Genomic DNA, 14339 nt, shown 5'->3' with positions numbered 1-14339 from the left:
GACTCCAATTATTAATTCAAACATTAAATGTTGTTACTGGTCCACAAGATCCTGCAGTGTAATCTAACGTGACTTTAAAAAGAAAATAATGCTGAAGTGTAAGCAAACACCTTTGTTGCCTTGATTCCATGAGCTGGATGACTGTAAACTTTTCAACAAAGAAAAATGATAATAAATTTGGCCCCGTAGTAGTTTTCTTCTTATTTTGATTTTTCATTTGTACTTATACGATGTGCTGAAATGTGAAGATTTATAGATACAAAATTTGCAGTACCTGATGGGACAGAACAGGAACTCTGATGACATAACTAGCAGCCAGAATACTGCAGCATCTCCCACAAGGGATACCGCTGAACTAGTGCAGGAAATGAGAAAAACAATTTTGCCATGGTACTCACATCTTCATCTCGGACACATGGGCTACTGTGCACTTCTCAGAGATACCATATAGAGTAGGGATACCCAGGCAGAAATGAGAGTCAAACCCCAGCAAAGCAATGAGCCAGGATGTTCAGAATGTTTGGGTAGACATAGGCAGAAAACTTTAAATGCCAAATATAAAAATTGAGGTATACTGGAGTCAAACTGCAGAAGACCTCATAGGCCAAAAAAAGAAAAAAGAAGTTTAACTAGATTGGATCTAACAGCCCTTGATCTAAGAATATTCCCCACTGATCAGTTAAGGCTATTGCTCAACGCTGTGGAGAGGACTGAGTGCTGTTTTGTGCAATAACAAATCATTCTAGCCAATTGAAAAAGCATATCTGGTGAGAACTCTGCACAGCACTCCTTGTCCCAAAGGATCACTGTAACAAAATTGGGCAACTCTTGAAGCTACCATAGAGTTCAGCTCTCATGAAATCCATTACTTATTGTGCTCACCTCTGCAATAGCGTCCATCAGATGCCAGCTGGAACCCTGGTTTGCAAATACATTTAAAACTGCCATCTTCATTGATGCACATCCCATTCAGGCACATATTCCTTATGTTGCATTCGTCCATATCTGAAAGTGCATATAATAAACATAATCTTAATACCTTTTACATACAAAAACTTCTACTAATTATACACAAAAGATAATCTCCTATGTAGTTGTTCAAAATCTTAAAAAGGTAAAAAGGTACATGATTTAAGAGTGCCTACAATCTCAATGTAAATGGAAGCTAGGTTAGAAGCAGACTGCATCTGGAATGGCAATGAACACTTGTGTCAGGACTGAAAACTTCTGTAACCTGTTTGATGAGTCTAAGACTTATAATGTGGGAGACTCCCAACACTGTACTCAAGCATGCAGAAGCACTCTGCATTCTGCTGCATTTTCATCACCACTTTCATTTAAAATAAAACATACTCCTCCCTGGACTAAGCATAATAGGGCACATAGGAAGGTACTTAGAAATCATTGCTTCACATTGGCAGTATTCACTCTCTGACCTAATGGCACAGCATGAAGAATTCAAATAGGAAAAGCTGGAGGTCCCAGACAGTGATGTTCTGAATCCTACACGGTCAGTCAGTCATACACAAACAAGAATTCTGCGCTTGATTTAAGAAAGCTATTACATCCTCTTTACTCTTTTACTCTTTACTTGATCCTGGCACAAATCAAATCCATTTTGGACATTACCTACAAGAAAACCAGCACTATTTACTAGTTTCATGTAAAGAATTATACACAGTTACATTAAGGGATGGCACAGTCCCATGCTCTTTACTGATTAGTGTGTGCAGATGTATTCCTAGGAACAAAACTCAATGCATTACAATGCCAGAGATGAAACTGTCTCATAAGTGGATGCAACAGACATTCCGGCAACATATGCAATGGAATTAAAAATGTTTTACCAGACTGCTGATGTCTTGGTTCTTATTACTATTAGCACATGGTATTTGGTGGGAAAGGAAGAAATCAGAATCAAGCTTTTTTCCAAATTATATTCATTTTCAAATGTATTTAGGCAATACAGTTCTGTAATTAGATATTTAAAAACTAATTTAAAGTGCTAAACTACATCTTAAAAAGAGTCAGGAAAAACAGTTTTAAAATGTCTGTCTCTACTAAGGATTAACAGAATCACTACTAGCACATAAAATCATTGGATCATAATGACATTACAATGTATTCAGAATCATGCTATTTTCCTTAATACTGCAGCTGTCTTGGACAGAAATTACGCTTCTAGACATAGTGTGTTTTCTTTTTACTTACAGGCTGTCAGACAAAAATAATTTATGATTAAAAAAAAAAAAATCGTGTATCTATCCCAACCAGGAATTTTGGCATTAAATCTTTGAGCTGAATCACTGAGATAATATTCTGCCAAAAATGTTTCTAAGAACAGTGCTTGAAATTCCTTTAATGTATGAATAGATCATTGGGAACCCTCCCAAGGACCTTGGGAAGCATGATAAAGAACATTCTTCTTTTTTCCCCCCTCTTTGCTAAAGGTCCGGGAGGTAGGAACACATCAATTATGTTTACAAATTTTTCTTAAAATGGTTTTTATAGGTCAGACCAGATTGCATCTGCATAAAACACTTTGCTAGTCACCCAGTTAGATCCCGTAAAGCATACTGTTAAACACACAGTAAAATCAGGCAGCATGTGACTTGTGCTCCGTTTTAAAATGTGCTCCATTTTAAAAAGTACCACTCCCATCAAAGAAACTGCATTTTGCGATAGTGGTATGTGCTATTTCTCCTGCTGGACAGACATCCTGTTGAGGTTTGCCAAGCCAAGGCTCCAGAACTGGCTGCAAAAGACAGTTTACTTGCCCTCCCAGCAAAAGGTACTTAGAAATTCAATTTCTTGCTCCTTCCCTTCCCCCCTACTACCAAAGGACCTTTTCTTTTTTATTGACATGAATAATGTCTTGCAACTGTAATTACCGATATGGAATCACTTCAGAGGAGTCTTACCTTCACAGTTTTTCCCATCAGCTGCCACTTGAAAGCCAGCATTGCACACACAGTGAAAACTGCCATCTGTATTTATGCATCGTCCATTATTACAGATACGGCCATTCTGTAAACATTCATCAATGTCTGAAAGCCAAACAAAAAGAAAAATAATGCTTGGATTTTTTTCTTCTTTATAGTCAGGAGGAATTTTTCCCATTTCCCCATTCCCATGTTTTTAACCCTACATGGAAACTCTATTCACCTGAGAAAGAAATTATTTTCATTTCCATAACCAAATGCTAAAGGTGTGGAAAATGTTCATCAGAATGTAATTTCACGTTGCTGTGAAAGAATTGCAGTGAACATTACCCTGCAGCTTGCTCAAACATGAATCAGACCTTTTTAACTGGTATTTTTTTTTTCCATTTTCATTCACCATGAAAATGTTTTTACTGAAATTTAACTTAACAATAGCTAACTACTGAAGGAAAGACAGGGGAAGCTTGTTTTTGTAAGGTAGGAAGAAAGATTGAGATTTTCCCACTTCAGAAGATATTTCTCCTGCTTATTTTATATTTGAAACATCAGCTCCTCATTTCCCCCTCTCTGCAGGAGGTGCTTGGCAAGTGCTTTGGAGGACCTGAATAGTGATATCACACAAGGCTGGCAGCTCTCCCTCGCCTCCAAACGAGGGGAGAGGAGATGCTGAGACAGACTGTCTAGACATTTTTCAGATTGCTCAGTGTTCTCCATCAAGGCCTGGACCATCTCCCAGAGATTCCTGCACACAAGGGACTCTGTTCACAGAGATCTCAACTAGCCTATGCAAATGCATCTAATGTACAATCACATCTTCACAAATATTCGAGGGGTGCCCTTCTCCAAGCCCTCTTGACAGCAGGACACTGCTGTGCCTGAGGCAGGAACAACGGATGAGGTGTCCTCCAGCGCTGTGCTTCTGATCTCTAGACAAGTAGCTGAGGGACAAGAGATGCTGCTCAAAATTTTGAACTTCAATTTGCAGCACTGTAGTTTTGGGAAGCTGCTAAGAAATCCATTTGAATAAGTGTTTTGCCAGCAGAGGCAAGAGCTGCTCAAGTGGCAGTGGCAGCTTGCATCTCTTGACATCTAGCAAAAGCATACTGGCTTGATAAATGTCTTCTCAATGGATAAACAAGCCTAACTGATCAGTAACACAAAACGTGAGTTTTTTTTCAGTGCTCTGTGCCTTTTCCTTACTTTCATGGCACTTGGTTGTCTCTGAGCTTGGATTTAGTTACTAAATCATCTCAAGATTTTCCTGGCCTTTTAGTTTTTAAGGGCTCGTTAGGATCTTTTCCTTCCTGAATGGATAAAGATTTTACGCTAAAAGAGGGCAGATTTAAGTAAAACTTGAGGAAGGAAACTTCAGTGGGGAGGCACTGGCATGGGCTGCCCAGAGAAAGCTGGGGATGCCTTACCCCAGGAGGCGCTAAGGCCAAGCTGGATCAGGATTTAGGAAACCAGGAAGGTGTCCCTGACCATGGAAGGGGAGTTGGAACTAGATTTTTCTCACTGAAATACATGTAACTGCTGACACCGTCAAACAAAGTTATGATGTGCCAGTGGAGGTTTAGGTTGGATATCAGGAAAAACTTCTTTATAAAAAGGGTTGTTAAGCACTGGAATAGGTTCCCCAGGGAGGTGGTTGACTCACCATCCCTGGATGTGTATAAAAATCATTTGGATGTGGTTCTCAGAAACATGATTTAACAGAGGGTTGTTAGAGTTAGGGTAGTATGGTTAGGTTGCAGTTTGACTTGATGATTTTGAAGGTCTTTTACAATCTGAGCACTTCTATGATTATATGATCTTATCCTCTTAGAAACGTCAAGTAGATTATAGCAAATATTGAAATATTGACTCCTGTAAATTCATAACTAATAATAAATTTCACTTTAAGGTCCATTTTAGATCCCTCTTCTGTATTTCAAAGCTACTTTTTTTTTTTAATCATTATTCATAGCACTGCTAGCCTTATTTATCAAAGTTTCCAATCAACATTCAAAGTCTTACTAAAACTATAAGGAATCTTAATTACAGTTTAATCAGTAGCTTGTAATATAGTCAGCAATGTTTAATGTGCTACCTATCAGATTTCTGTGTAGAAAAAAACCCTCCCAGGTAACTTCAGAGCAAGGAACGGATAAATATCTGGTCATCAAGAAGTTTTTCAAAAGGGGATGTAAGGAATACATTTGCAAAAGCATATCAGCAAAGACAACATTCATGTATGCAAAAAAATAAAACATACAAATTAGTCATGTAAAGAAATTTTACAGCAAATGTTGACTTTGGGAGGCTCCAATGCTATATGCATATTTTTTCAAATGCATCCCACTAGCTTTTTTTGTTTCCCTAAACTAGTCCTAAAAATACCTTCAGAAAGCAAAGATTCTGCACATCTTAGCACTTTCTGAACTGCCTGTCAAGCAAGCACAGTTCTCATAGATTGCAAAGGAACTGCTAAGTGACCACACTTTAATGTCATTAAGCTACTGGGCTTCTGACAAGCATGTGTTTGTGTAATGAATCAGTCAAATTAAAAGCGTGTGACAAAAATGACTCATGAGTAAATTCATCACCACCAAGACTCCACTTCAGCACTCCTTCACCACTAGTACGCTGAGTTATGAAGATGCTTCTACAACTTGGCTGTTTGGCAGCAGTTAGCAATACTCCCAGCAACACGCAGCAGCAGTGCTGGCTCTGCACATCGCCCTGGATTGGAGTAAGCTTCTGTACCACAAATACCTCTTGGATTCACAAAGGAAAAAACACACTAATACAGATAACTTTCTTCTGGCTCTTTAGAAACTGCTTCAGAAAGCAAAAACAAGCTAGGATATTTCAAGCATCCAAATTTATCCTACTTCACTTAGTCTCTACATTTTTTATGGAATATCACAGTAGTCATTAATTCTCCCACACATTGTCTCTAATCATAGCTTAGTGATATAACATTGCATCCACCTTTGCTGTCCAATTACTATTCCAGGACAATTTTGGAGCCTCAGAACCCTGATCACTGAGGAGCAATGCCACTCCTGCAGGAAGGCAGGAGGAAGAAGACCATGAGAACTGTTGTTGAGCCTGTTCTTCAAAAATGCCAAAAATGGGGAGTCTGCAGCTTCCCTGTCTAGCCTTTTCCCATGTGCTGCTACTTTCTCATACCTTATCTAAGCTGTCATTGTTGTAGTTTACTTCAGTTTCTCACAGTTTCTTTCTTTCTCTTACAGTGGAGAGGAAGAACACATGGACACTGTGCTCTTTATCCACTGGAAGACTTCTTTTTCTTTCCACCTCTACTAGTCTTTTAATGATCTCTTAACAGTCTTTTTTCCAGCTGCAACTAGATTCTTAATCATCCTTAGGATCTTCATGGATCAAAAATAAAAATGGTCAAACAGTTAAAACAATATACATAAATGTCTTCCAGTTCAAAGCCACAAATGATGCCAAGATACTTCCAGCAAAGGAAAAAATGTCCTTCTTCATAATCCTACTCATAGAAGGCCAGTTCTGACAGATCAACCATTTCATAATAGTACTTTTTACTGCCCTGATTATTCAAAAAATAAAAATAAAAAAAATCATACATAACAAACCTTAAATGTTGCTTAAAAATGATTTTTCCCTTCTAGCATGAATACAACAGATTATGCTATAAAACGGTGACTTACCTCGGCACTCTGTTCTAGTTGGTGTGCTCTGATACCCTACTCGACACTGGCACATGTAGGATCCCTGGGTGTTCACACAGTCTCCACTGATACATGGATTCTTCTCACATTCATCAACATCTGCAAAAAACAGTGTATTTTTATTAAGACATTGGCTGAAAGGCAGTCAGGTCCTCAGAGTTATTTTATAGCTGGTGAAATAGTGTGCTGCAATCTAAAAGGAGAGGTTAATTGGGAATTCTTATTTTTGTATAACTCTGTGACAAGTTACCAGATTCATTAAATGCTATTCTAAACGCAAAACTACTCTAGAAGTAACTTTGCAGTTGAAAATAGTTTTTTCCACCATTTTCAATATGAAGTCTATCTACTGTTGCTTGGGGTTTTCTTTTTGAGGATGTTCTTTTCATATAAGAACTCAGAAATCACGTAGAAAATAAGAATTTGATTACTTAAGGTAGAAAATCTCATACCAATACATTCCCCTCTAACGTCCAGTTGGAATCCCTTGTTGCACTTGCAGCGGTAGCTCCCAGGAGTGGGAATACAATGTCCATTAAGGCAGAGATGCCGGAACAGCTGGCAATAGTCAGTGAAGTTCACCGGCAAGATCACTGAAACAACAGTTAGAAAAATATTTTAGTGGTTCATCATAATCATTTTTTTGTAATCTGCGATTTGGACAGCATTTTCCATACAAAGTCAACAATTACCTTGCCTCACAACATGAATTATGTTCAACAATCAGCACTGAAAGAGAGAAAGTAGCACTTTGCCTCTAAGAGATCTGTCTGAAAAAAGCTAGCAACCACTGCCTTTTTCATTGTGGCAAACCTGAGATATTTTTACTCTGTTGCAGGCTAAAAGCGAAACAAAGTGGAACCTACTCATGCCTAGGGGAAAAGTGGGTGAGTAGCACCCCAGAGTAGCAGCGTTGGAAGAATGGTTCAGTTATCTCTATTTCCAAAGACAACCCAGTGAAATAGGGCAGGAATAATGCTGGAAGTTATGCCTATACAGCCTTTGGCAGACAGATGTGAGCTGGCTCTATTCGTGCTCCCAGCTGACTAGAAGCTGTGCAGCTACGTCAGTGTAGTGTCAGGCCTGAGTTAGCATGCTTTGCCTCTTAGGATTATTAGCTCAGCTTGGTGCTGACCCAAGACTAAATAGCTTTAGCGGTGCCAGTGCAAATGGAGTCTGCTTGCATCTGTACAGAGCATGGGTGAAACAAACTCGTGCTTATTTACAAAAGACTATGTGATTACACCAAATGACTTCAGGTTGTACATGCCTACAGCAGACTGTATGTTCACTTAGTAAATTCCCTGAGAAGGGAATAGAACAAAGAATGCATCATCATGCTGCTCTGGCTTCCTCCTTGCTCTAGGGAAATCTTACCGAACCCTGTGTATCACTAGAACAGTTCCTTCTTCAAACTGGGTTGGCTTCAGTACACACCAGAGTAATATTTTAATCTGTACATCTCCTGCTTGGCCAAGCAAGAGTGAAGAAAACAACCTGAAAGAAGCATCTTGCTCACAGCCATGCTCTTTAAAGTAAGTAACAGTTATAACTTAAGAGCTATTCATGTTCCACAATGTTGACACGCAGCAAAGCTCACAATAGCCTTAAACAAACAGTAACGTAACTGCTATAATACATACATCTCACTACAGATAGTGAGGATGTAATGCTGGAATCCTATTTTAAGGAGAAAAGCACTACCTATGAGGGATACTTGCTGTGAAATACACGGTAACAAGGCTATGATCAGAAGAATATCCAGTTAAGTGCCAGATAAAGTAGACAAGAGATACCACGAGCTGAAGGGAATATACTGCTCCTGAGAAACGTGTTTTTTAAAAGAAGCTAAATGCAAATGGTGTAGCAAAAAGTAAATATTTCCTTCTTACCATGAGGTGGTGGTGCCCGAGATGGATAGACAATTTCTGGCTGTGGAGGGACTAGAGGAGGGTAAGGACCAGGAAGAAGGGGTGGAGGGATGACCTCAGGACGGCCTGGAGGAAGGTCAGGTCTTGCTGGCAGCAGAGCAGCTACTGTGCACAATTTGCGATACTCATCTGAAATGTGAAAACATGGCTGCTGTGTCAGACTGTTGCAGCATATCCCATTTTATCCAGCACTCCGCCTTCTCACAGCATTTCAAATAAACAACAACAAATTTTAAACAATCTGGAAAACCTGAGCCTGTATCAGTTTCCTTCATAGCAATGAGCTTTGTTCTGTGAATCAAATCATTAATCCAAAGGAGGATATTAATACCGCTTGTCAGAAGAGTGTTAGAAATAAAGATAACAAAACTGGCACTTTGGATACGAAATTTAACAGTGAGGCTGCGATCTGATCTTAATCTGATTTTAATCATCAGATCTTTGATGAACTCAGTGAAAAGTTTACCTAAAGAAGGGCTTTTGGACATGATCCCACGTTAATTTAATACAAAGCTTTCCATAAAGTTAGAAAAATACTGAGCAGGGAAAAAAGCCCAGTTTCAACTGGATTTCTTAAAAGTTAGTCTCCTAAAACAAAGAAATATAAATATTAGCCAAGAGGCAAAAACAATTAGAGAATGAATACACCAACACTATTTCACTGTCCGAAGGAAGTTTGCCAGTAAAAGCAGAAACCAAACAAGGTACAGCCTAAGGAGCATAGGGAAAGAGAAATGGAGTCCAATCCACAGTAAATTCCTCCTTCCCCTAATGGGAAAATGATCTGTTTTTCTGTAAACAAAGAATATACTGAGTGTCATACATTCTTTTATTATCTCTGCTAGTGGCATCTGTCCTACTAACCCACTTTCCCTCCTGCCCCCAACTCTTTTGTCCTCGGGAAGTGTGGTTTTGGAAAATTTGATCCAAAGAATGCACAGAGAGTATCACAATAAAAGATCACATTTCCAGCTGACCTGATTCGTGGCCGCAATTTGTATATACACAAATTACTATTTGTGCAGACAGTATCTTTGAACTTTAACATTTTAAAGTTTATGGCATAAGAAGGGAAGGGAATTATGAAAACAAAAAGCTAAAATGATGCATGAATTGCTGAAGCAATATAAAATGAGAACTGAAAAATACGTTCAGTGTTCAGAGAACAAGGTTGAATCTTTCAGCTTTCCACACTTTTATCACACTTTTTTTCCCCCACCTATAAAACATATTAGAAATTCTTCTGAAATCACAGAGACTTTTTAAATAAACATGGTAGCCCAAAATTCTGCCCTCCCTAATTATTATCATGTTTATTTTAATGCTTCTAAGCATCAGTTTGTTTTATATGTCAATTCATTTCCCTCTAGTGTTTCTTAGGGTGATTTTAATCTTTAAATAATTTCAAGGAAGATTTCATTGTATTTTATTTGTTTTGTTCTAGCATTCTATTTTGTCTACTCATAACTAAGCTGAATCTGTTCCCTGTCAGTGGCCTATCTGTGACAAAACAGACAAGAGGCATTCAGAAGAAACAGCATCTACATAACTGCATACACAAACTCCGCTATGCAAATGTTTGCTAATGACTGTTTTAAGAGTCAATTCTCTAATCATCCATTCTCTACAACCTACTGATCAGTCTCTGTGAAAGAAACAATACTGTATTTCTTTTCTACTCTAGACTGGTAATGCCCAATTGTCCAAAGGCAATTCACCAAGAGCATATGCCTTCCACACAAAAAAAAGTCATGGCCTTGGGGCTGCCCATTTATTGAATGGAATTAGCACACATGAAGGAGCTGTTTAGGTGAGAATTGAGCATATGTCCTAGTGGGTGCCTGAGACACCACTTTAAAGTATTTACAGCATCAGTGGTGAACACTGTCATTCCACATAAACAATTATTGCCGTGTTATACAAAGAAATACAGTGCAAGCCCTTTTTACTGCAACCTTAATCTCCATGTATAATTTCCAGCCATAAACAACCTATTTTATAGTACCATCTGGTCTGCCGCTCACACTGAAAATAGCATATTGCTACATATTCCCATTTCAGAACTAGAGAGACTCTGGGACACTGACATACTTCACAGGCAACTCTAAATTCCTTACCTCGCTTTCTCAGGATATACTGAGGAATAAATGAACATGATAAACAATGACAGCAATAACTTGCACACGTTAAAGGCATTTAAATAACTTCAAAACATATTTGAAATGAGAAAGTTTAGTCTCAATCTATATCCCAAGTCAGGACAAAAGTCTGGAATAAAACCATGACCCCACCCGGGTTTTTGCATCAAAAAGTCCTGGATTTTAGCTCTTCCTCAGTCATGTCTCAGTCAGCACCATGAGCTTAATCACTTCATTTGACCACCCAGCTTATTCAGCAGTCAGATATCAATAATTAGAAAGTATGTAAAGAAAACAGGGATTGTCTCAACCTGTTAAGATTGAGGAGCTGTCTCCTTCCTGTTTCAGATGAATATCAGTAGATTGCACTATTTTCATAGCATTATTTGTCAATCTTGGACATTTGAAATAGTTCAAAACTATTAGTAAGATAGTGTCAGAACCAGGAAAAGACCTTCCGGAGTTCTGATCTTAGATCCTTCATTATTACAGTTCCACTCAAAGGATTAAAACCAAGAATAACAAACACTCCCATATGTGATCTCTGATAATTCAGAGCTATACTGCGGTAGTGTCATGACCTCAGTTCCTCCCTAAACCTTGTACCTCTCTTGAGCTTTGCCCTAGCAATCCTTAAGCTTCTTGTGTTCTTTCTTTCCAAAGCAGTCCTAAACAAACTCAAGGACATATTTCCTCCACTCCCTCACACTTAGTTTTGCAATATTCTCTAAATTCTAATCTTGTATTATCTGGGGATCCTGACACACAGCAAGGCAATAAAGTACAGAACTTTTTGGTAGCAGACAGAAATTATGTTCTTTGTCAAATTCTGGTACGGCATCACAGAAAGCTAGTTTATAAAAGAAAGGAAGCCCCAGTTGTCCAACAAGAACAAAATTACAGAGGGATCTATTAGAAGGCTCTTGAGACTAAAGAGAATGTTGAAAATAAAGCCCAAATCAGGTAAGGTCAGAATATCCAGGCTACACATCATCAGTAAGCAACAGATAAAGTCCTTTGACTATGTTTACTTGCTGTAGCCTGTCCTGAGCAAGCTGCCATAAAAGACTCTTTGAGCAGTGGGATTAAACAATTTCCTAAGGTGCCTTTCAGCCTCAGTTATCTTGTATAGTGCTGTAATGAAAGTATTGCTGACAAAAGAAAATGACTGCCTAATTCAGTGCTCGATCATAGTCATAAAAATACAGGTGGATTCATACCAGTGGATCTGATTGGGCACATTTCAGGAGCGCTGGCTGCAGTAGAAGACCAGCATCGGCCGCTGTCACAGCAACACTGCATTTTGGACAAAGGCTGGGGGAGCTGATTGCCACAGCGCCCATTGGTCAGAGTAGAGAAGCAGTATCCAGGACGCACATCTACCAAAAGAAAGAGAAATGGATATGTAATCGTCAGTCCAAAGAGGAATATGACTTTAAGAGAAAGGAAAAGTCCTGCTTTACTTGGTTTCTTACACAATCTATCACATAGCACTTGCAATAAAAAAAAATTTTTAAAAAAAGGCACAAAACCAGAAGAACATTGATAAAATTCTGCCTACTTGGAGTTCAATGCAGGTGAAATAGTTTCTGTGTGAACGCCAAAGTGAAACATGCAGTGTCAATGAATCAGAGAAGGAAAAAGGAATGGATATGCCCCAGTGTCTCCAGAGAAAAATTCCAGTGTAATCTCTATTAAAGATAGTACCAGATCACTGCTGTTTATGCTTTGATTTGAAAGACACAGATATACAGCAATAAACTCAGCGTTGCAACTCTCAAAGCAGTAATTCACTTTTCATTAGTCATGGCTTCCCCAGCTGAAGTATGTCACGATTTGACAAGATATAGGCTTGCAGGCAAGAAAGAGCAACACAGCTTTAACTAGCGCCATCACATTGTTTATGGAGATGTGCTGGCTTCCTGTCTGAAGGGTGAGCACGTGCTGTACAAAGAACATCTCGTACCCAGACTTCATACAATTTGCTCTAACAACGTTGTACAGAAGATCCCCTACCTTAGAGAAGGGAGAGAAAATGTGGATGAAAGTAAAAAATAAAATAAAAACAAAATAATCTTGTGATAAATATAAAGCTCTGAGCAATTTGTTAACAACAGGTCACATCTCACATTCAATAAAAACTGAAGTGTGATTTGATGTCGCACAATAAAACCAGATCAAGTTTGTTTCTAAAATACACAAACACTTGATGTTAAAGTGTACTGGAAAAAGTTGCAGATACCACCTTACAATGGCAGACACCATTTACTAACAAAACAGCATCTCAGTTATACACAGCACAGCATATTTATCTGTCTGGTAACAGTGCTTCCCAGAGTTTATTAGATCATCTAGAGGACATATAAATAAACAAACAAACAAATAAATATATAAAAAGATGAGAAGTGTCTTACTATTTTATGGAAATTGATATATAGTGATACGTTGAGAGAGTCTTTGATGGTTCTGCGTTTTATTAGTTGGAACCCAGGACACAGACATTGTTGGTAGTATAGCTAAAAAAACTCGGCTGGTCTTTGTTTCTAAATTTTAGTTAGTTCAGCCTTATTATCATAGACTGGAAATCAGAAATTACAATAAAATTATTCAGCTCTGTAACTGGCCTTCCGGTACCCAACTAAACTGCTGAGAGCATACACTCCCTAATCTACCATTTTAAAATCAAAGAAAGCTCTGATACAAACTGTTTCGCACTGCATCTATTGTCATTTTCCTCTTTATACAGAGTAGAGGTGTATTCAAATGCTTAGTGTGATGGTGGGGTACACGGTAAGGAATGAAGTATCTAAGCAACACTATCATCATCTCCTGTAATCTGTCCTTCTCAGTTTTGGCCAATATGAACTTTAGAAACAACTGAAAGCACTCATGGGCAGAAGAAAAGGATCAGATGGGTTCTGTGCAAGCAAAAACAAAATAAACAAAGAACAAATATCTTTTACTACCCACAGATGTAAAAGCTCATCCCAAAACCAGATCATTTTCAGAAAAATACGGTAAACTTGAGAGGAAAAACAGCAAATCTTTTCATATTCCTAATTAGTGATTTTCTTATTACTACTTTTTTTTCCGTTTTCATTTTCTGTTGCAGAAAGGAAAAGACACAAAAAGGTCAATAAGAGCTGGAAACAACTTCTCTTCTGTTTCAGAAACATAAAATCATTTTCAGCTTTTAAAATCTTAATATTTTTGACTGAAAAAGCACTGTACTTTAAAAAGACAAAAAAGTCCCACGGATATGGCTTTCAAGAAGAAATAAGCTTGCTTTTTTTCTTTCTAAATACATCCATCTAAAAGTAAGACTGAGATCTTACTGAGATCTTTCTTCATAGTGTTCTCCATGTATTTGGTCAAGGTGTCCTACTTTTGTTGCTGCTCTCCAGCTCTAGGAGATAGCATCTTTGCTTTGCCTATTCTAATCTCTAAGGTTTGGAACAATGGAACTTTCAGTTCCCCCTTTGGATACTTGGCTCCACTTGAGTCCCATAAGGGATATATTTCTCAGAAGCACTTCCTTGTCTCTAACAGAATAGACACGTTCAGCTCACACTTTTCACTTAAGATAGACATGTTGTAATTGAATCAAGAGTACATGTTTTGCCC

At 38.3% G+C, this 14339-nt stretch overlaps 1 protein-coding gene across 3 annotated transcripts in view; it reads right to left on the bottom strand.

Annotated features, from left to right (window-relative positions):
• Nucleotides 1-14339, bottom strand: part of FBN1 (fibrillin 1) — a 139985-nt gene that overhangs the window by 69297 nt on the left and 56349 nt on the right. For all 3 annotated transcript variants that reach the window (XR_011904909.1, XR_011904908.1, XM_072346019.1), the window contains exons 10-15: nt 11936-12094; nt 8539-8706; nt 7099-7239; nt 6626-6745; nt 2922-3047; nt 883-1005 (exon numbers count right to left, since the gene is read on the bottom strand). Coding sequence is in view for 1 of the 3 variants with exons in the window: in XM_072346019.1 (XP_072202120.1) it covers nt 883-1005; nt 2922-3047; nt 6626-6745; nt 7099-7239; nt 8539-8706; nt 11936-12094 (837 nt within the window). In the remaining 2 variants the exon portion in view is untranslated. The remainder of the gene's footprint in view (nt 1-882; nt 1006-2921; nt 3048-6625; nt 6746-7098; nt 7240-8538; nt 8707-11935; nt 12095-14339) is intronic.

This window comes from Excalfactoria chinensis, chromosome 10 (assembly GCF_039878825.1).
Source record: "Excalfactoria chinensis isolate bCotChi1 chromosome 10, bCotChi1.hap2, whole genome shotgun sequence".
NCBI classification, from domain to species: Eukaryota; Metazoa; Chordata; class Aves; order Galliformes; family Phasianidae; genus Excalfactoria; species Excalfactoria chinensis.
The sequence above is the reverse complement of the archived record's forward strand: the minus strand, read 5'-3'. Positions and strand labels throughout refer to the sequence as shown.